At 44.6% G+C, this 22,187-nt stretch overlaps 1 protein-coding gene across 1 annotated transcript in view; it reads right to left on the bottom strand.

The window, feature by feature from the left end:
* The window catches only part of LOC144783048 (distal membrane-arm assembly complex protein 2-like), a 104,246-nt gene extending 86,580 nt beyond the window's left edge, over window positions 1–17,666 (bottom strand). The window contains exon 1 of the mRNA XM_078662223.1: window positions 17,623–17,666. Within this exon, the coding sequence (XP_078518349.1) occupies window positions 17,623–17,640 (18 nt within the window). The 5' untranslated portion in view covers window positions 17,641–17,666. The remainder of the gene's footprint in view (window positions 1–17,622) is intronic.
* Between the last annotated feature and the right edge of the window lie 4,521 nt (window positions 17,667–22,187).

Genomic DNA, 22,187 nt, shown 5'->3' with positions numbered 1-22,187 from the left:
TCCACTCTGTTGCTTGCCCTCCTGTCCCATGTTGTTGCTTGGCTTGCTAAACTTCCATCCTACATTGTTGGTTGCCCCAGTCCCGCATTGTTGCTTGTCCCACGTACTGCCTTGTTCCTTGATAACGTGCCATGATGTTGCTTGTCCAGTGTTGTTGCTTGCCCCTCCCACTCTCTCCTCCGGTCAGCAAAAAAACAAACAAAAAAAAAACCGCTATGACGTAGCCAGCGCTGGCGGTGTTATGGTGCTTCTTTTTTTTTTAATCTTTCAGTCACACTGCACAACAGCCCAACTGCTGTACCTAATGGCCAAGTCATTTGGAAAGCCAATAGCTCCCACAGCCAAGACTTATTAGGTTCACCAATGCTTGTTTACCTTACAGTTCATAACGTTTAATTTGTTTCCCAACCCACTTCATTAGAACATTTTTATTGATTTCTCTTCCTAGATTTCAAATTGCACAAGATTAAGCATGTAGGGAGTACATGGATGCGTTTTAAATGGGTACTAACGTGAGTAATAATCACAAGTTGGGCATCTATAGCCTATTCTACTTAAATGCGGTTACGTGTAATGGGACTACTGTTGGAATTATGTACGGTGTGCAAAGTCAGTGGCATCCATTGGTATAAAAACCCACACAACCACAGCCATTATACCTCCAGCTTACTACTGCTAGGAATCAAACATTTTACACAGAATAATTAGTCCTCACTTGCATGAATATGAATTGCCAAACAAATGTGAGGGGTTTGCCCTGGTATAGTGAAATTGTGTGTCATTCCAAAAACTCTGGCTTAAACACAAAAAATCCATTACTTTTTGGCTATTTCAGTTTCCCCTAAGTGAGAGATCTATTCCAGATGAGAGTTCTGCGCTTCCTGTTACCTAGGTACTCATAATACGACTCAATGAGGATGATAACAGGAATTAATGTATGGAATTACATGCTTTAGTGAGGTTTAACTTAGAGTTATAATTCTATTTTGTAGTCATGTGACTTTCTTAACCACTCACCTTAGGAATACTAACACCTACCAGAACTATATTTCAGATACCAAATTGCCTCACCACTGCCCAACATAACCCCTAAATTAGAGGTTTAACAATGCCCAATGTCTCTCATAGATCAAGTTATCCATAGCTAAAGCAGGAACACAAAAGCAAGAAAATGCCCCTATTATTATTGAAAAATATCATGACCTACACCATAACATCCACCTACCCACATTTTGCCTGGGATGGCATTGGTGTAACTAATATAGGCTACCCAGGGACAGCAGACAATGATTTTTGATCCTTGTATGTAAAATTACTGAGTTAGGGCTGTCACAAGGTCGCTAGCTTCATAAATTTTGCTGATATAGGCGGTGGCTACAGGGATTTACAGGCAGTAAGTCGACTCTGATTAACGTATTTCTAACTGCCATGCATCCATTGGCAATATTCGAAGGCCATGTAAAAGTGTGATGTTTAAAGTGCTTTGTGCATTCTTCGTGTTTTTGAATCTTTTGTGTAGCATGGTGTGTGCAACACACGCTTTTTGACATTTTACATACTTTCTCTCTTAAATGTCAAATTTGAAAGTACATTTTTTCTAAACCAATATAAACTCTAAAACCCGGGCGCGCTTTTACATTTATAGGAGGCATAATTTATTACCTATTATGAGGGGAGGTCTTCTTCACCAGTCAATCTCCGGCACCCCATGGTGAAACAGCCACCTGCCTGGCAGGGCTTCCAGGCTGCCTACCTCCCCTAGCAACTTTAACACAACCCCTGAACATCTTTGGAATAGCGCCTCGGAGCCTGGGCTGGTGCGTAACACCCATATGGTGCGTCTGGGAGCACCCGCTTTCCAATGGACTGCTGTTCTCAGGGACTCAACAGTACCCTGTCCTTCTTTAAATTGTGGTCATGGGCAAAAGCGGCTGGCTATGGTCTGTGCTGACCACAAATAGCATCTGCTAATCTTTGACAAAACCAGACCTCCATGAGGGGGTGTGGGCTGAGCGACGGTGGAGAGGTGGACAACGCCATGTCGAGTTCGGGAAATTCAATGTGAGATGCACAGAAACAAAGAGAGCAGCGAAAGACAAGTGTTTTAAAGCACATTTACTGTCAATGAAAAGTGAGAAAGAAAAATAGACTCCAAGAAATGCAAAACAGTAACACAGAAAAGTAAGCAGAAAGAGGGTTAGGGTGGATATGTTGTGGAGTATTGAACAGAGCAGGCATGGTGATAAGGGGTTAATCATGGTGCACCCCTTCGCAAGAAGTGGAAAGGAGATAGCAAAAAGGTGGGTGTACATAGCCAAAGTGAAATGGGTAGGAGGGGAAGAGGAGGATGAAAAGGGGGAGCTATAGGGGGTAGAGCCAGTACTGTTTATTTATGAGAAATTTGAACAGTGAAGATTATTTTTCCATTAGTATTATAGCCATGTGATTCACGTGAGCTGCAATTCAAACTAAATACTTATAAATAATCACATAACATCCTTTTAAATGAAGCTCACAAAACTGTGGTTTACGCCTTGCATCTACGCTTGCCTTTTAGACATAGGTTGTGCCATAGAAGTCAATGTTCATGCTTTATTTTTTCATATATTTTATTTTTTACTTGTGAAGTTTGCCATTGACGTTATAAAAGGAAGCAGAAGTTGATGCAGAATTTGAGTTTCTGATACAGATATGTGGTACGTCTGGCTATTTTATTGCTTGGTAATCAATTTTCACGGCCAGGCAGGTTGCGTTTTGCCACTTCAATTCTGCATGATGTCTGCTACATCCGCCATCTCTCTTGATCTTAACGTGGAATAAAACCCAATCCAAGATTTGTTATTTTGAAGAGGAGGTCTTTCTTCAAATTCTTAGTGGTCTTGCTCCAGCTATATCCCTTCTTCCAATGCAGACATTCAGGAAATGCCACTATTTTAACCAGGTTTCTGTTTCAGACATTTACTGTTAGGATGTGGGAAGTTGATGCACAAAGCATAGTGATATTTTTGACCCAGACTCATCAGGTGCTCTGTATTTTTTTGTGTGGACTTTTATATAGCGCAAACTAGACCCAAAGGTATCGGAGCGCTTTACATGAGCACAAGTTACGTTACAGGCGGACACATTAATTTTTGTTAGGCATGGCGGAGATTAAGTGATTTGCCCAGAATCACAGAATGTTGAGCGTGTCTGCCGAGACTCAAACCCTGTTCCCCAGCTCCGAGGTCGACCGCCCTAGCGGTTATGCCACATTCTCTCTCCGTAAAACTATAGAAATGGGGACATAGTGATCCTAATGTACATTGACAGTGGCTATGTCTGACTTAAACCATCACTGGGCAACTAAACTCGAGAGAACCTGAAGTGGTTGGAGGGTGAAGTGTGAAAAGAGTGGCTGCTTCAACTCTTTGATTGTGATTGGTGCTCTTACCAGAAGATCAGTGATGGTGGGAACATATAGCCAAGGCCCGCCTGTGAGAAAGAGCAAGAGCAGAAAAACATTTTCTGCGGTTCATGTGTTGCGTTTTCTGCAGATCAGTACCTGCAGTGTGCATGATTATATTCTTTTCAGGCACAAACCTAACCTTTCTTACACCCATTTTTGCCAGTCACTGTCTGTGTTAGACCAGATTCACAATTGCTTTATTAACCTTCTTGCTTTCTCAAATTTGCTTGAAAATGCACCATTTGCCCAGTATTTTTCAAGATTTTCTCAGGGGAATTGTGGAAAAGTAAATTTTGCCATGTTCTGTGTCCCTACGCGTCCTCCATCATATGTTATGTGTGCATGATTAATATGCATATGTATTCCCCATGTTCGATTAAAGACGCAATTACAGTTGTGTCCATCTCTAGTATGTCAGTTTCCAGTTCTCGTGAATACTACGAATATCAGGCCTATGTAAAGCTACGTTGCCACGTTTCTCAGTGTACACGTTATTCCATTGTAAAGTTCCCGTTTCTAGGCCTCAAAAGGGCCCGGACACCAGATTCAGCTCCTGTCTCCTGAAGCCCTCGCTGAGGAGCGATACAGCCCCCACCTGTATCCTCGACCCTTCACTTACTTCCTGCCTCACAGTGCCCGGTTCAGCCTGGCTCTGCCTCTGAGTCTGCCAAGAGTATGTTATGATTCCAGTTATCAGTTAGTCCTCCTTCTCTGCATTCCTAAGCTACTGAATCGCATCAATAGTTTCCGTCATTGTCTAGCCTTTACGTCTCCATGTAAGAGAAATACTGCATTTAATGGTCATTTAATATTCTTCATCACGCACTACATGTAGAATAATGCATGCTCTACTCTTAGAGTCCGTTAGCCTCTCCCCTCCTGACTCTTCGTTTATATCAACATGTTCTCTAAACATCAGATACTAGATACTGTTTAGGTACATGTCGCCCTGACTCTCCAGACTTCAGTCTCTGCTCCTAGCACAGAGTTCGTAGCCCCCAGCTTCTCCTAGTAACACGTCATTACCAGTTTGCGCGCACCATTAGGTTAGAGGTCCCGGCTCCTTAGGTAGCCCCCTCCATGTTTCCGCCCCATTCATGACATATTCTGTTACGTTTGCATCACATGTCTATGTATACGCCTCTGTTACACCTATTTTCACCCTTATCTTTCGCGACTGCTATTGACCACACCCACTGCTCCGCCTATCGTATGTATTGTAATGCAACTGTTTTAGTATATATGATCGTGTATTGTTATTAAATGTTAGCGCGCTCATCCCAGATCCAGCCCCGGCAGCTGCCGGGCCACGCTAGTCCAATCGGGGCCCCCCTGTCAGGCTCTGCCATCCTATTCCTATGCAGGTTGTCCTGTTCCTGTCCTTTATGCTGTAATAAACCTGCAAACTCCTACTACCTCGAATCTTGACTCTTATTTATTGAGCGGTCTGTTATTGCTATGCCTAGTCAAACCTAGATCCGGTATTATTTATTTATATACCACATAATGGCGCCCGAACAGGGACTTGCCCTTTCCCCACGCGTCGGTGAAGCCACGCCGACCCCCTGACCCTCTGCAGTCGTGACGGAACTCTTCTGCGCACCGGCAGATATTTCTGCTTTAAGTATCCCTCAGGCCCACGGAGGAGACGGAGGAGGCGGTCCAGCATCCAGACGAGACGGTGGAGGAACGCGGCGAGTCCCGACCAGAGCCCAAGCCGAGAGTCCAAGGTCCGAGGTATCCGGAGGCCCACCCGTAACAGAAGTCCGAAGTTCGTCCGTCCGGCGTCGAAGCAGTCCAGTCTAGTCCGAGGCCTTCCGTTCTTGCTGCCCGGTGAGTACCGTTGCTGGGGTAGTATCTAGACAGGGTCAATCTAATTGACTCTGGTCCGTGGGTTGGTGGTACACAGACCCACAAAACGAAGTGTCCACTTCGGTGGATGCGGGTCCTGATGTGTCTCTGTATGAGACCGGTAAGTTTCGTACTGTTTCAGCAGTGCATCTAGTTTCTGTTCTAGTCAGTTCTGTTCTCGAGAAAATTCATGTATTCTGTTTTCTGCATTCCAGGTAGTATTCTGTTTGAACTGTTATTCTGAATGTTATTCATGTATTTTAATGTCGTGGTATGAGTGTGAAGTAATTATCGTGTTTATTGTGTATTGTGTTGTGTCCAGACTATAGTTCAGTCATGCCGCTCTTTTCAAAACTGCGTCAGTTAAAAACCAGAAAAGGTCTGCTAGAAGCAGCAGTTCCTGTTCCGCCTAGGGACAGTCCAGGTCATTTTATGTATCAGAAGCATGGCATAAGTGCCATATTATATCTAGATTTATGGGTAGAGTATACCAAGGAGTTAGAAGAAAAGTATAGATGGCCTGTATCAGGCACATGGGATGCCGAGTGCATCATGCGAGTAGAAGAAGCATTATGGAAAAAGAAAGCCAGACAGTCACAGAAAGATGCCATCGAGTTATGGCGCAAAGAATCTCATAAAAGAACCGAAAAAGAAATCAGAAAGTCAGAATTAAGTAGAGAATCCTTAGAACGAGCCCAAGAAAGGGAACTAATCGAGATAGGTGAACAAGTTAAAACAGAACAGTCAGACAGACAGAGGCATGCCCTCATCAAGGGTATGTATCCTCTTCTTGCCGAGGGCTTGCCGAAAGCAACCCCGGAGGCATCCAGTAATTTCCCGCCACCACTAGTTCCGACCAAGCTACGTCACAAACCGACCGCAGCTGATATTTTCATTTCGTCCTATTTGGACGACACAGTCCCAGAATATGCAAATCCTGTTCCTGCTCCGCCAGTCCCTGTAAATCAGGCACTTCCCGCTCCTCCAGACACCGGAGTACCTGTTACGGTACCCCCGGTCCAGCCCGCCATACAAGTCCAGCCTGCATTTCCATTTCCCACTCTGCTAGGACGAAGAGCATCAGTAGACGACTCTAGTTTAGGGGCCGCAGGGGGAGGTCCTCCAGGAACCCCGCCGCCACACAAGCGTTTAACGTTAGCCGAATTACATGCACAAGCGTCACAGCGTACGCCCAGATATCAGTCTGTTGCAGAAATAAGAAAAGCCCTTACCGAATGTGGCTATGATCCAGTCCCAGGCGAGGATAATATGGTTTTATATTCATTACGCGTGAGAAAGGTGACCGAGTATCTAGTCACCCTACCAGATATGAAAGGAGATCTAGACAGAATATATCGTTTCATCCGTACAGGGAATGATCCAGAAAGTATTAGTGAAGTCATGTCTCAAAGGAAAGCTGAGATCCAGCTCATGTTATTAAAGTTTCTGATTAATTGTTTAATACGAGAACAAGATTATCCGACCAAAGATCGAGCCGAAATGAAAATCCTGACAAGGTGGAGTGATAATATAGCCGAGGGTAAGCATAAGACTATCAGTAGTATAGAGAGTATGTACAAGAAAATTCGTAAGGAAATAATAAGGTTACATGATCAACGTAAGGCAGCACAAGTAAGCGAGAAAGAAAATGACTCTGCGGAAGAGGTAGAGGACGAGAATCCCGCCAGAATAGCGTATGTAGGAAAATCTAGATTTCCAGACCGCCATTTGCGCCTAGAACACAAGTCAGTTTTACATCATCCAGCACCAGAACAAGGTTCTCTGGAACAAGTATTTCAAGCTACCGATCACATTCTGAAATCACGAATCGGTTATAGCGAGTTAAGTACCATGCATGAACAAGAACTAGTCCGATCAGCAGTCCGATGGATTACTGATTCTACCACTTTTCCAGACGAAATAGTGGCACAAATGTTTCTGAAAATGCCCCCAGCCGAGCAACGACTGGCGGGTATGTATATGATCCAACACCTCATTACTCTGTATGAGGATCAACATTCTGATCCAGGTCCGTTACATGATGTCCTGAACGAGTTACTCCAGTATAAATGGAAAGGTTTAGGTACCGATTTGATTAGTGTCATTCTAGAACAGCGCCACAAATACAGAACGTTTCTGAACCCACATTTTGTTCACGTCTCACCCCCAGAAAGTAAACCCTTTTACATAGACAGACAGAATCCGTTACGAGAAGTGCATCCAATTAAGACAGACGGTGGTGAAATGCAACGAGTGTTTGTTTACACCCCGATCACAAAGATGGAACTCTTAGAGATGAAAAAATTAATTCCCTGTCATGATAAAGATCCAGCAGGGTTCCACCGAGAATTAAAAGACATGCTCCGTATGGGAGAATACACGTATCCAGATATTATTAAAATGTTAAAAGTCTTGTTGCCCGCAGGGGTATATGAGAAACTCAAAGAAAAAGAATGGGAGGTGGGAGAGAAAAAGATCGATTGGGCAGTTCTAGAAGCTGAAGATAAGGCACGAGTACCAGGTACCGGTCTTGGAGATAAATGTAAAGAATTACCAGAATTATTAATACAAATTTTGCCTAGGTTATTGACAACTAGAAAAGAAGACTGGGATGCAATCTCAGCCTGTAAACAGAAACAAGATGAAGATATTAGTGATTATTATTCCAGATTTGAGAAATGTTTTACCATAAACAGTGGCCTCAAGACAAGTAGCGAATCATACCCTCATCTTTTTGTTACTAAATTAGTCGAGAATTCAAGTCCACAAATTAAAAACCGAGTTTTGAAAGTCGAAAGTACCTGGCAAGCTAATACCCCGTCCCAAATGTTACAGATGCTTCAATATCACCAGAATAGAATCAGAGAAGAGCAAGATCACGAGAGAAAACGTATGAAAGACACGAAAATGAAAGTACTAGTTGCACAATCTGTTCCTCAAGACAGTCAGAAGAGGGGACCAAATCAAGCCAGTCATCCTGCAGCTCCCGTTAAAGGAAACTGCAATTATTGTAAACAGCCAGGTCATTTTATAAACGAGTGTGCAGTTCTGAAACACAACGTAGCTACCGGTAAGACTAAAGAAAGACCACGTCCGCCTAGACAAGAACAAGTTACACAGACTCCTCAGTCACAGAATGCACCACAGACAGTTACAACACCGCAGCCTATCGCTGCAACACAGCATGTTACACAGCAGATGTACCAGTATGCACAATCCGAGTATCCAGAGTATCAGCCATATTCATGAAACAGCCTAGAGAGGGAGGTAGGCTTGCCTCTCATCGAGATACCTGTAGATCAAGAAGGTCCCTATGTTCACAGTCAAGTATTAGGGAAAGACAGAAAGTTTCTGATTGATACAGGGGCAAGTAGGACCACTATAAGTCACGCCGAAGTTCCAGGGGCTCCGCTCTCAGGCTCCAGAAATGTTTCCCTTGGATTTTCAGGAAAACCTATTGTAAATGAAATATCAAAGCCAGTTACTCTAGAAGTAGGTCCATTGTCCCGCACTACTGACCTGTTACTTACTAAGTCATGTCCAGAAAATCTATTAGGCATTAAGACACTGAAAGAGTTAGGTGCAGTTATATGCTGTTCCCCAGAGGGAATACGATTGTTCCTACGTGACTTCAAGGGTCACTATGTATTACGAGATTTTGATCCGAGATTGTCTAATGTTCCGCAACATCTATGGGCGCAAGGTCCAACTGATGTTGGCTTTATGCAAATCACACCCCATCGTGTGACTCTCAAGCCAGGTGTAGTGTTACCACGAATCAGACAGTACAGATTGCCACCAGAGGCTGTAGCAGCCTTATCCAAAATTATTGACAAGCTCATCGCTCAAGGAGTAGTTGTAGAAACTGACTCCAATGTATGCAATTCTCCGATCATTCCTGTTATGAAACGTACTGATCCAAATGCACCTCCAGTATATCGTTTAGTGATTGACCTTCGAGAACTTAACAAATGTATTATTACCCAGTACCCAGTTGTCCCAGATATCTCTTCCCTATTGACAGCCATTGATTCTGAAGCCTCATTTTTTACGGTCATAGACCTCAAGAACGCGTTTTTCAGTGTCCCCATTCATCCAGACAGCCAGTTTCTTTTCGGATTTTGTTTAAATGGAAGGAGCTATATGTTCACACGCGCTCCTCAAGGTTTCACAGAAAGTCCTAGTATTTACAGTCAAGCACTCAAGAGACAACTAGACAACATTCACATGCCAACTGACACTGCCCTGCTCCAGTATGTCGATGATCTCCTGATCACAGCCCGTTCTGAACGTGCTTGCGAGCAAGCCTCACTTACAGTCTTGTATTTCCTTGCCGAGATGGGGCACAAGGTGTCCCCTTCGAAGCTTCAATTCTGTGTCCAGCAAGTGATCTACTTAGGCCACTTACTGTCCAAGTGGGGTAGGCAGTTGACACCAGACCGTATCCAGTTAATAGCGAGTCTTCCTCAGCCAAAGACCCAGAAGGAGGTACGTGCTTTTATCGGCCTTACTTCTTATTGCAGACAATGGATTCCTCAGTATGCATTTCTAGCTAAACCACTGATACAGTTAACGACACAGGAGGCAGCCGTATCGACTGTTCTCCCTTGGACATCTGAACATACACTTAGTTTTAATGCATTAAAGAAAGCCCTATGCCAAGCTCCAGTTCTAGCTACACCAAACTACAGTAAGCCTTTTACACTTTTCGTCACTGAGCGCGAAGGTACAGCATTATCTGTTCTCACACAAGATCAAGCAGGACAATACAAGCCTTGTGCTTATTTTTCGAGCACATTAGATCCTGTAGCCCAGGCTCTGCCTGCGTGCCTCAAGTCAGTTGCAGCCACAGCACTAGCTATCAGACAAAGTGATTCCATAGTATTAGGACACTCTCTGACAGTACAAGTTCCACACTCTGTGGAAGTTCTTTTAAACCGAACACAAACTCAGCACTTGACAATTGCACGTTTAACAGGTTATGAATTGACACTGTTTCAGCCACACATAGAAATCAGACGCTGCAACGTCCTAAATCCTGCTACACTGTTACCATCAGCTAATCCGAATCCTGCCACACACGACTGTGTGGAAGTAGTTAACATTATGACAAAGCCAAGACAAGATCTGACAGATATTCCATTACCAGATCCCGACCTGACACTTTATGTGGATGGTTCATGTATGAGAACAAGTACAGGAGAACTAGTCGCCGCGTATGCAGTGACTACTGACACTGAAGTTATAGAGACACACCGTATTGACACCCTGTCTGCTCAAGCGGCGGAGCTAGTTGCTCTGACACAAGCCTGCATACACGCCAAGAACCTGAAAGTTAATGTTTATACAGATTCACGTTACGCATTTGGAGTCGTACACGACTTCGGAGTGCTCTGGCAGGAGAGAGGTTTCATGACTTCTCATGGAACCAAGATTCAGCATGGTCTCCTTATTCAAGCTCTGTTAGATGCAATACACTTACCGACATCCATTGCTATCATGAAGTGCAAAGCACATACGAAAGTTACTGACACTATTTCTCAAGGTAATGATCTAGCAGATCGCACAGCCAAGCTTACAGCTCAGACTCCAGACATTCCAGTTAATAAGACACCGACACTTACTCCAGATCCGACTACATGTATGACAGTTAAGGACCCTACTCAAGATGTCATAGACATACAGTTACATGCTACTCCTGAAGAAATCAAGAAATGGTCCGAACAAGGAGGGGTCCAGACAGATCAAGGATGGTTAACGAAGGGCAGAGCCACATGGTTTCTCCCCGACTCTATGGTTCAAGTCATTATTAATACCGCACATAGTCCAGCACATTTAGGAGAAAAAGCTATGTTAGACAGTATCCAGAACATTTGGTTCAACAAGCATTTGCGAGCTGCAGCCAAGCAGAAAGTCCGTACCTGTATGATATGTTGCCAGTTTAATCCAGGTAAAAGTGTCCCGGTGGAACAAGGTGGATTCCAGCCTCCTGACCACCCTTTTGAAGTCCTCCAGATGGATTACATTCAGATGGAGCGATGTCGAGGTTTCAAGTATGTCCTCGTAGTTGTATGCGCTTTGTCCAGGTGGACAGAAGCATATCCAGTCCCAGATTACACAGCCACGACTACTGCCAAGCAGTTGGTTCGTGAGTTCTTCCCCCGTTACGGACTCCCTAGAGTCGTATATTCTGACAACGGCCAGCCATTCTCATCTGAACTCATGAAGCACGTTTCCCTTTTGTTAGGGTACCAGTGGAAGTTCCATTGTGTACGCCATCCTGAAGCAGCCGGTCTCGTAGAGAGACATAATCAGACCCTGAAAATTCGAATTGCAAAGGTTTGTCAAGAGAAAGGTGTGGACTGGCTAATAGCTCTGCCAGTTGCCCTGTTCTATATGCGCATGGTCGCACATTCCAGATCAGGTCTGTCCCCGTATGAGATCGTTTTCGGCCGCCCCCCTAACATGTGGGGTACTCCTAGACCTCGAAGTATTACCGATGTTTCAAGTAATATGCTGACAGATTACCTAGCTTCCTTGATGTCTGCCCTCAACTCTTGTCGTTCACAGGTTGCCGCCGCATTTCCAGACAATACCGAGGTGGCACCGCATGAAATCGTTCCCGGATCCATGGTTCTTGTCCGAAATTTTGATCGTTCAAGTCCACTGGAGCCTCGCTGGAAGGAGCCCCGACAGGTCCTCCTGGCCACCCGTACAGCCGTGAAGTTGGAGGGACGCAAAGGCTGGGTGCATCTTTCGCATATCAAAAAGTTTTATGGATTGAAGCCCGTTTCAAAGAACATTTCCGAGCATTTAAAGGACTGCCAAAGTACTATTCTTAAGGACTGTCCCGCAAAAGACACTGTTACTGAACCCTCCCTGTTAGAAAAAACTCCGCAACAGGAGTATAAGAAAAAGTTAAGGTCTAGTAAAATAAGTCAGCCAGTTTGATTGTCTAAGTCCTCCCCTAGGTGAAACGGTTAGACCGGTTTCTGACATGTATAAAATAGACCCCCATAGTGAGAGAGTTAGTCAAAACTCAATCCGATGTATCGTTTTTCTAAGTTTCATATTATTTCTCAGTATTATGATTTCCTGCACCAGTTATGCGTTTTATCTGTATTTTTCAGTTCCTCATGTAAATAAGTCTTCTAATGTTACAGTAGAGCACACGTTTAGTGATCTGCCTCCTCATGAACTCTCTTACCGCCTTGCTATGCGTAACAATTCTTTTATCCGCATGTTACATTATTCACACCAGACCAGCAATGCCACTAATTGTTGGGTGTGTGGTCGACTCCCCCCTTTTCAGACACCGAAGGGAGTTCTGCCACTCTTTCCTTATCCATTTTCTCATAATGGTTCGTGTGGAGCATGGTCCACGTTAACGTCATCCCCAACAGATATGTCTTTTCTTAACAGTACATGTTTTCCAGACAAGCAAGGTCTTCCCCACAGAACAGGGTTAGATCTAGAAAATGAAGTTTACAACTTAGGTAATTATTCTTCAAATTTTATGGTCCTGAATGTTCAGTCTGATACTACTCCAGACTTACCTGCTATTTCGGTACTACCAGTCAAAGGCGAATTATGTGTCCGAAATAATGGTTCCATACATGTAGGACATAGTGATTGTACTACTATTGTCAAGTATAGTGACAGTGGGAAATCTATTTTCAAAGCTTCACGTCATTCTTATTTTATTTGTGGTCAGACCGCATATGTTCGTCTGCCCCTCGATTGGGAGGGAACCTGTTACATTGCCTTCCTACTGCCACCTGTTTTCCTAGCTCCATCTGATCATCACAGAAACACACATCTAGTACACCTTAGACATAGAAGGGAGATTGAGTCCCCAATTGTCGATTATACTGAAACTGCTCTAGAACAGTATACAGATTTCAATAGAGGTTTTTTCTTCTTTATAGGACCTATCCAGAATAGTAAGCTAATTCGTAGGTTAACCAGAACCCTTGAAGCAGTAGTCAATGAGACTGCCTCTGCCCTAGGTAACTTAACTGAAGAGCAATCTGCTATGAGATTTGTCGTTTTACAGAATCGTCTCGTCCTTGACGTCATATTGGCCGATAGGGGCGGGGCCTGTAGAGTCATCGGATCTAGTTGCTGCATTTTCATTCCAAATAACGCGCCGTCTGTTTATTCAGCTATAACCAGACTCCATAAGATTGCCCATCTGTTACACCAAGATCCAGGCACCTGGACATGGTCCGGTTGGTTCTGGAATATAATTTCCGCTTGGGGATGGAAAGTCTTGTCCTTTCTAGGTATTGCAGTAGCGATCATATTCAGTTGCTGCCTCTGTATACAATGTGGCCCTGCGATATGCGGCATTTGTGCTACCTCTTGTATTCCTAGTCCCAAGCCCAGTTCTAAATCCCGCTCCAAGAAAATTCGAGACGAGCAAATGATACTGTATGAAATGATAGATGGTATCATGAATATTGATGTTTCCTGATGGAAACGTAGTGACAAGGAGGGAATGTGGAAAAGTAAATTTTGCCATGTTCTGTGTCCCTACGCGTCCTCCATCATATGTTATGTGTGCATGATTAATATGCATATGTATTCCCCATGTTCGATTAAAGACGCAATTACAGTTGTGTCCATCTCTAGTATGTCAGTTTCCAGTTCTCGTGAATACTACGAATATCAGGCCTATGTAAAGCTACGTTGCCACATTTCTCAGTGTACACGTTATTCCATTGTAAAGTTCCCGTTTCTAGGCCTCAAAAGGGCCCGGACACCAGATTCAGCTCCTGTCTCCTGAAGCCCTCGCTGAGGAGCGATACAGCCCCCACCTGTATCCTCGACCCTTCACTTACTTCCTGCCTCACAGTGCCCGGTTCAGCCTGGCTCTGCCTCTGAGTCTGCCAAGAGTATGTTATGATTCCAGTTATCAGTTAGTCCTCCTTCTCTGCATTCCTAAGCTACTGAATCGCATCAATAGTTTCCGTCATTGTCTAGCCTTTACGTCTCCATGTAAGAGAAATACTGCATTTAATGGTCATTTAATATTCTTCATCACGCACTACATGTAGAATAATGCATGCTCTACTCTTAGAGTCCGTTAGCCTCTCCCCTCCTGACTCTTCGTTTATATCAACATGTTCTCTAAACATCAGATACTAGATACTGTTTAGGTACATGTCGCCCTGACTCTCCAGACTTCAGTCTCTGCTCCTAGCACAGAGTTCGTAGCCCCCAGCTTCTCCTAGTAACACGTCATTACCAGTTTGCGCGCACCATTAGGTTAGAGGTCCCGGCTCCTTAGGTAGCCCCCTCCATGTTTCCGCCCCATTCATGACATATTCTGTTACGTTTGCATCACATGTCTATGTATACGCCTCTGTTACACCTATTTTCACCCTTATCTTTCGCGACTGCTATTGACCACACCCACTGCTCCGCCTATCGTATGTATTGTAATGCAACTGTTTTAGTATATATGATCTGTATTGTTATTAAATGTTAGCGCGCTCATCCCAGATCCAGCCCCGGCAGCTGCCGGGCCACGCTAGTCCAATCGGGGCCCCCCTGTCAGGCTCTGCCATCCTATTCCTATGCAGGTTGTCCTGTTCCTGTCCTTTATGCTGTAATAAACCTGCAAACTCCTACTACCTCGAATCTTGACTCTTATTTATTGAGCTGTCTGTTATTGCTATGCCTAGTCAAACCTAGATCCGGTATTATTTATTTATATACCACAGAATAATAGGCCGAATCCCCCTTAGAAGGTTCGGGCTCGCTCACATTACCGTGTCACAAAATAAAGATTGTCTAAAAAGTGTGTCACCAACATGAAAAGTTTGGAAAGCTGCGACATAGAGGAATTCCCATTTAGAATTTCGTTCAGCACAATTATAAGCGGTCCAATGTTCATGCAATCAAATTTACTGAGAGCAGGAACAAAAAAACCTGAATTTACAGACTGGAAGATCCAGCAGATGAAATCGCCAACGGAAAAGCCTGCATTGTAGTCTGGAACCCTTCCATGACCTTTTCCCAAACATCAGACAAGGCACAGAGAAGCATTATATGCTCAACCCAGCCAGCATTATCCACTTCTTTCTTCACAATTCCTCCACCATGTTCCGTAGCTTGAAGTAATACATGTGTACTCTGCAGGCTAGAACTCCATTTGTTGCGAAGTTGTTTCAAGGAAACTGGTTTTTTGCCAGTTTTTTTTTTTTTTACATCTGGTTAGATTTCTCCCTGGAAGTAGCTCAGTTATCCAGCATGAGAACTGCTCAATTCGGGGTGCTAACAAGAACTATTTGGATTGAGAATAGCACAGGTTTCTAGCAGAGAAATTGAAGGATGATCATATTGCTAACTCATTGACATTCTCAGGAGGAAAAGAAGATCCATTTGCAATAAAACCCAAGATGTGAGAGTCTCACTTTCCAAAATTAGACGGGTTAACCCACTAAGCTCAATAATGTGGGTCCGGCTTCAAACAAGAATATTTTGCAAAATCCTGATGGCCGACCTGAAAAGACACCTTAGTTCAATCACCAGACAGTAGCATCTTTCTGAAGGTGGAATTAAATATATGTCACAAGCTTGTAATTTAAGAGTTTTTTTTTTTAAAGATCATTGGCGCCAAGGGGTGGTCATCTTGAAATAACTTTGCAAAAACTAGTTCTAAATCACTTTGGCTTGAAATCGTTAGAAACTGCTTTTTGATAGACATCTCTAAAAAGGGGATTGAGTGATGTGACTATCAGTAGCCTGTAAATACTGTCAAAACCACTAAACCATTTTTGTTATAATCATATTGAGTTTGACTAATATGTTCAATGTGCACAGTTTCCCACTCTATGCTGTTGTATTGTCTCTAAGGATAGCTACGCCCCATTGTTTGAAGTGCTAGTCCTGCCGCTACTGGTTGACCTGTTAGCTCCCTCCGCCCCCACCCCCAGACGATCAGGTCTAGTTGTGCCCCTGGGCACAACTCTTGGTGAATTAAAATTCCAAAGTGCCTATCGCCCTGTTTTACCACTGTATAATTCATTCAAATAAGCTATTATAACATGAATTCTCGCATTAAACTATTTTTTAAAGGAAAGCGAAAGTAACCAAACATATGGCTAGAATTAGCAGTAACACATAGGTGGAGTTTAAAGTGCAAGTGCCAAGAAGAATGAAAGTCAGCTGTGATTCAAACATAGGCCTTTGAAATTACATGCAGCAGTTCTTGTGGGAGCTTAATTCAAGGAGTTATTTAGTGATGATTGGATCTTGCTATCTGCTGTTTACACACGGCTCACTACATCAAGCACAAATAAGCTTACAGGAATTCAAACCTGTGACACGCAGGTTACCTTTAGTATTCTGCTGTGAGCACATCAAACAACGCATGTGCTAGATTATGTTGATATAAACGTTTGACCAGTAGGTTACACAAAGGTTACTGTAGCAAGCGCATTAACTACCAAAGATATATTATCACTTGACGACCTCCTAAAGACAAAAATCTAAAGCATGCACCTTAACCCTCTAAAGTGTCTAAACTGTGTAGCTGCGGAATTCAGTCAGTCAATAGATAGAGCTAGAGGGGTTGTTCAATGTGTTAAAGTTGTTACTGGTGTCACCTTAAGGAAAATGCACATCTTCAAATGTTATGGTCTAGCCCTTCATTCTTTTGGATTGAAGAAATGTGTGCGATTGAGCCAATTGATGATAATAAAATTTACTTATTTACAGTCTTGCTAAATTGTTAGACTGGTAACATGCCTCCATATGAAAGTAAAAGTGTGCAAGAAAGCACCTGCGTGTGTCGCTGAAAGATACATGTCGCTTTGTAACCGGGGCAGGGTTTAAAGTTCATATTTTGATTTTATAAAACTATGATACCTGTTTCTCACCTTTCTATTTGACACGCAAACCCTCAGACATAAAATATTAATAATTAAAGTCCTTGAAATTGCCTTTAGACTTCGGTATTTCAATGAAAAATTCCAAATGATGGAGCCCAAACTAAATCGATTTTAACACTACTATTCTCCTCACGTCAATCGGAAACGATATTCGATAGAATAGCACTTCGCAACATAACTGCGAGGGACCGAGGCGCCCATTTATACCTCTGAATTCACTTGTAGCTTGAGCCCGAAAAATCCCATAGCTAAAAAAAATGCAATAAAAGTTACAAAGATAATGGTCACTAGTGCAAAGCACCAAGTGTGCAGTCAGCTCTTATAAACGATCACGCAAGGAAAACGCGGGCAAAACAGTACAACTCAAACAACGGGATAGATACAGGTATAATATGTATGACAACAGTACTCGCTCAGGTCACCTACCAGCACGGACGTTGCCATTTTCAATCAAACATGTGACCAGCAAACACTAGAGCGCTCACGCAGATAAAGCTCTGCGCTGTGTGGGTCTATCGCCCGCCTCCAAAATGTGAAGAAAAAAGGGAAGAAAGACTACTACGTCGCTCGTTAGGGCATGATGCTCTCGTTATATAAACATGCTCATTTTTACACCTACAGTTGAAGTCTCATATAATTAATTTTAAAAACTGCATAATACATAATGCTTGTTGTGCTTTTATTTATTTTGTATAATGTATGCAAATTGAATCTTTTTTGTTTTAGAACCGCAAAAGTTTAAGATTTGGTTTTGTAATTACAAGTATTGGTTTCAAGATGGGGAAATACACGTATATTTTGTTGCTTATCCCAAGTACATGTACTGTTATTTAGTTCATCAGTACGAACAGCCCAGATAATTGCAATATGTGCAGTAACTCCTGTTAACACACATGGCACATATCGAAATTATGAGTTTTTGTGATATTATGGATAGGTCAAACCTACCAATATTTTTAGATTGGGGGAAAATACACAGTGTTTACCAGAACATGCACATTTTCTTGCAGTATGTACTAAAATCTGCACGATTTCCCCAATATCTCATCATTGGGTGGTATTTATTGCACACAATTTCCGATTCAGTGGGGGTTAGATTTTATCAGGTGAGTTAAATATCTCACCAATTACTGAGCCACTCAAAATGAGAACCAAAGTGGTCATTTTGCCTCTGGTCAGTTTGAGCAAATTAGTCTTGCCAAAATGTTTACAGTGGGTGCAGTGGTAACCGCACAACTCATAACTTCATTATGTGCAATAGCAGGAGTTACCGCACCTAGAACTATTCATTTGGTCAACCTTAATTAGGGCCTTAATATGGCCTTTGGGTCATCCGCTTCCCTCCTGATCAGAAGTTGTTGTGTAAAAAATAGGCCAATTGTATCTGGCATTGGAGGGTCAACTTAACATATATAACAATTTGTAGATTTTTTTTGCAACCAATCATGGCAAACTTGCCTTCCTATATCAAGGACACTCGCCAAAGAATAGGAATATACATGATGTTAAGGAATTCTAGATGAAAATATTTGAGCCCTGACGAAGCCGATGGGTTGTATTAACCACGGCGAAACGCGTTGGCATTAGGGATGGGAGAAGAGAAAATAATAAAAAAAAGAAAATTAAGACCATCAAGAGCCCAAGAAGACTTTTGTGTTCTTTGAATGGATTATTGTTGAATTCAACTATGATCAATGGTGTGCTTCAAACATTGTAGAAATAATGTGCAAAAAATAGGTTTGGGGGGCATGGCTTGGCCGGCTGAAAGATGGCAACACTCGGAGTGGGCTCTGCCGGCCAAGCTTCAAAGTCCAACATCATCCTGACGACAACCATACTGTTACTGCCTTCTGACAGCATTTCCTGACTTGGCGTCTCTGGTGGAATGGATTGAGCCCTTACCCGTCTCTAGGAGACCACAGGTGGCAGAGAAACATCGCCCGAAGACAACGCTAGGGCTGCGCACCGAGGCCCGGGGTGGGATTGGCCCTCCTCCCTCATCCCCCGAGCGTGGCTCCCGGAGCTCTCCTCTGCCTGCAGGACGGCGGTGGACTTGGCGCCGCGAGGTCGGGTGAGTGACACCGCTGTGGTGGTCGTCTCTGGTGGGAGGTTTATGAGCTGTACCGCTCGGACCGCTGTGGCTAGGGCGCCATTTTCTCCCCAACTCGGCTGCACTACACGTGGCCGCAGGCCCCTGGGCCCAGTGACGGGAACAGTGAACCCCCCGCATCTCCCTGCTAGCAGGGCGCCAGATTGGCACGCGTCCCACAGACTTTCACCTGACTTGGTGTGCAGGGTGCCCTCGCCACTGCTCCGCCCGGATCTGACTGACTGCGGCCTGAGTCATACGAACCTCACCTCCACTGGCGGCCGGCGCTCCATCTGCTGCTCTGGGGTTCAGGGCCCTGGGCCCCTACCTGACTGGCCTCCTGTGTGGCCCTGGGGATCCCAAGCTATGATACAGCACCGCTTCGGCTCCGTGGGCCGGCTCACGAGTCGGGGCAGCGCCTTGTGAACTGCCTCTGCGACACATCTCCGCAGCCCACTTTACCTACTGCTCTGTGGCCCCTATTGCTGTTGCCTGGAGCCGTTGCGGATCCCACGATTGTGCCGGCCCGGAACCCTACTTGCCGCCCCCCTGGAATTGGGCCTGCTCAGTTTCGCTGGCCCCACCTACTACAGCCTGGGGGCCCGAGCTTCACCTGCAAAAACAAAAATTGATGGACAGAATGCAGAACAATGTCATACATTCACCCCAGTACAGAGATCTGGGCCTAAATCCATCGTTTTTTTGCACTCCACACCACCCCAGGTCAGACATGGCCATATGCAAATCAGCCTTGACCCTGTGCCTCATGGGAACAGTGCAGCCCGAACTGCCAAGCCATGTCTTTCCCGGACCGGAATCAAGCATCCAAGGACCGGTTTCTGGCTATCAGCCATCATCAGCAAACAAGGAGTGTTGTACAGAGTTCCCCAGTGAGAGCTAGTGATATAGCTCGGTCAATTTTCTCTCTCAATTGTGGTGGCGGGACAAGTGCATGGTGTAGACCCTTTTCAGAATATAAGGATACCTCACACAGGTTACCGACAGGCCAACACCTGTTGTCCCAATCGGTGGCCGTCCAGCGTCATCATCGGTATCCTGCTCCTGCGGCAGGCTGGCGGTGCAATGCCCGTCGGGCAGCCCAAGGGGCTGCACTTTGATGGAGATCTTTTATTCCGAGCCAGCGGGTGTATGTGTGTGAGGGGCCTAGGGGGTGCAATAGTGAGCAAGGGGGTGTGTGTGTAGAATTAAAAAAAAGTCAGTCGAGTCCATTGGGAATAAATTTAATGATCAGGCTCGCTGCTTTGTTAAAAATAAGGGGTATTAAGGAGTGATAAACAATGAGACCAATCCTTATTCAACCCTTCATGTGAAAATGGTCGACATGTTTCTTGCCGTAAGGGCAATTCGTCAGGACCTTAGTGCTCATATAATTGCTGGGTGTCCGCTGAATTGAGAAGACCCCCATATACGACCTGAATAGTATCGTACTGGAATGGTTCCAGGCGGGAGACCTACTGGAAACTGAAAAAATTAAATAAACAGACATACATGATGTTAAGGTACGGTAGTGGCAGTTTACATCAGAAGGGGCCTGTGTACAAGGTGACTTGACAGTGCGTGTCCCGTGAATACAAACGCTGTGCCATAGCAGATTCAATGGTACTGTGAGAGAGAGGTGATTGATAAAACCAGTGCGCGCAGTTGAACACGCTCTGTATGTGGGCAGTCATGCTGTAAGTCTTAAAGCATGCATCTTAGTGCAAAGGGCGTGACTCAAGACTATGCAGCTTGCCGAGTCCGGTGTGAACCCAATATACCGGGCCATTGGTAATGTTGCGCCCTAACCCAGTGAGCTGGTAAGGGTGGCCCGTGTATTTGTTAAGAACTATAAATATATATGTAGACTGAAGAGTTCAGCCGTACAATCCAAAAGAAAACGCAGATATAAACAAAAATTATATAATTAAATTAAAGTCGCTCATATGTAGTTTGACACTCTGTTATCTGCTTGGGGTCGGTGTTTGCGTGGTAATCGCGGTCACCGGCAGGAAGTCAAAACAACACAACACAAAGACAGTGCCCTGATTGACATATGCGCGTGGGCGCGAGCAATGTCAACAACGACGATGCGCTTACCCGTTGTGGTTGTTCCGAAGGCCTCACGAGCTGTCCAGGTGGGGCCAGCAGCGAGTGAGGGGTTCCTATGGGGAAAGTAAGGCAACCCGCGGGGTTAATGAGAATGGTAAACACCTTCACGCAGCGCCCCACGTGAAGGGGATCCGCTGGGTAGTGGCTATCCGGGCGTCTGGCAGAGAGCGCGCGGTTTGTTAGAAGTGGCTCGACACCTTACCTCAAACGTCGCTGAAGGCAGGCATCTCAGCACCTACCCGTCCCACGGTCGCACGTAGCAGGGACAGCCGGCAAGGTAGCCCGGGAATCTCCAGTGTAGTTAAGGAGAAATCGAGCGCGCACCAAGCGGGGGGCGTGTCCCTCTGGTTGCTAGGCCCTGGCATGCAAGAGTGAAAAGTGAGAAGGGGTTAGCTCAAGGTGGCGAGTAGAATGCACTTCAATGCGGGGGCCATCTTGGAACGTGCAATTAGAGCTGATTTGTTATCTTAGTAATCATTAAGGGATGGACAATGAAGTCCAAGATCATGACTATCTGGCGAGGGCAGTCCAGGGCACCCCATCGTTCAGTCCCCGTTCCTCGCACTGTAATCGATGTACCCATCTTTGTTCGAGTCGGAAGAGGGCTTGTTGATTGGAGTTAGGTACACACTCTAGGACTGCCCACCTGATATTTTCTGGGCGATGATGATTTATTTTGCAATGTTCATACAGTCTGGTGTGTGATTTTTGACACCGAATGTTGCTGTTGTGTTCCATTATACGTTGTTTCACTGGGCGCATGGTCATCCCAATGTATACCAGGTCGCAGGGG

This window comes from Lissotriton helveticus, chromosome 9 (genome assembly GCF_964261635.1).
Source record: "Lissotriton helveticus chromosome 9, aLisHel1.1, whole genome shotgun sequence".
Taxonomy (NCBI): domain Eukaryota; kingdom Metazoa; phylum Chordata; class Amphibia; order Caudata; family Salamandridae; genus Lissotriton; species Lissotriton helveticus.
Note: the sequence above shows the minus strand (reverse complement) of the source record. Positions and strands in the feature narration are given on the sequence as shown.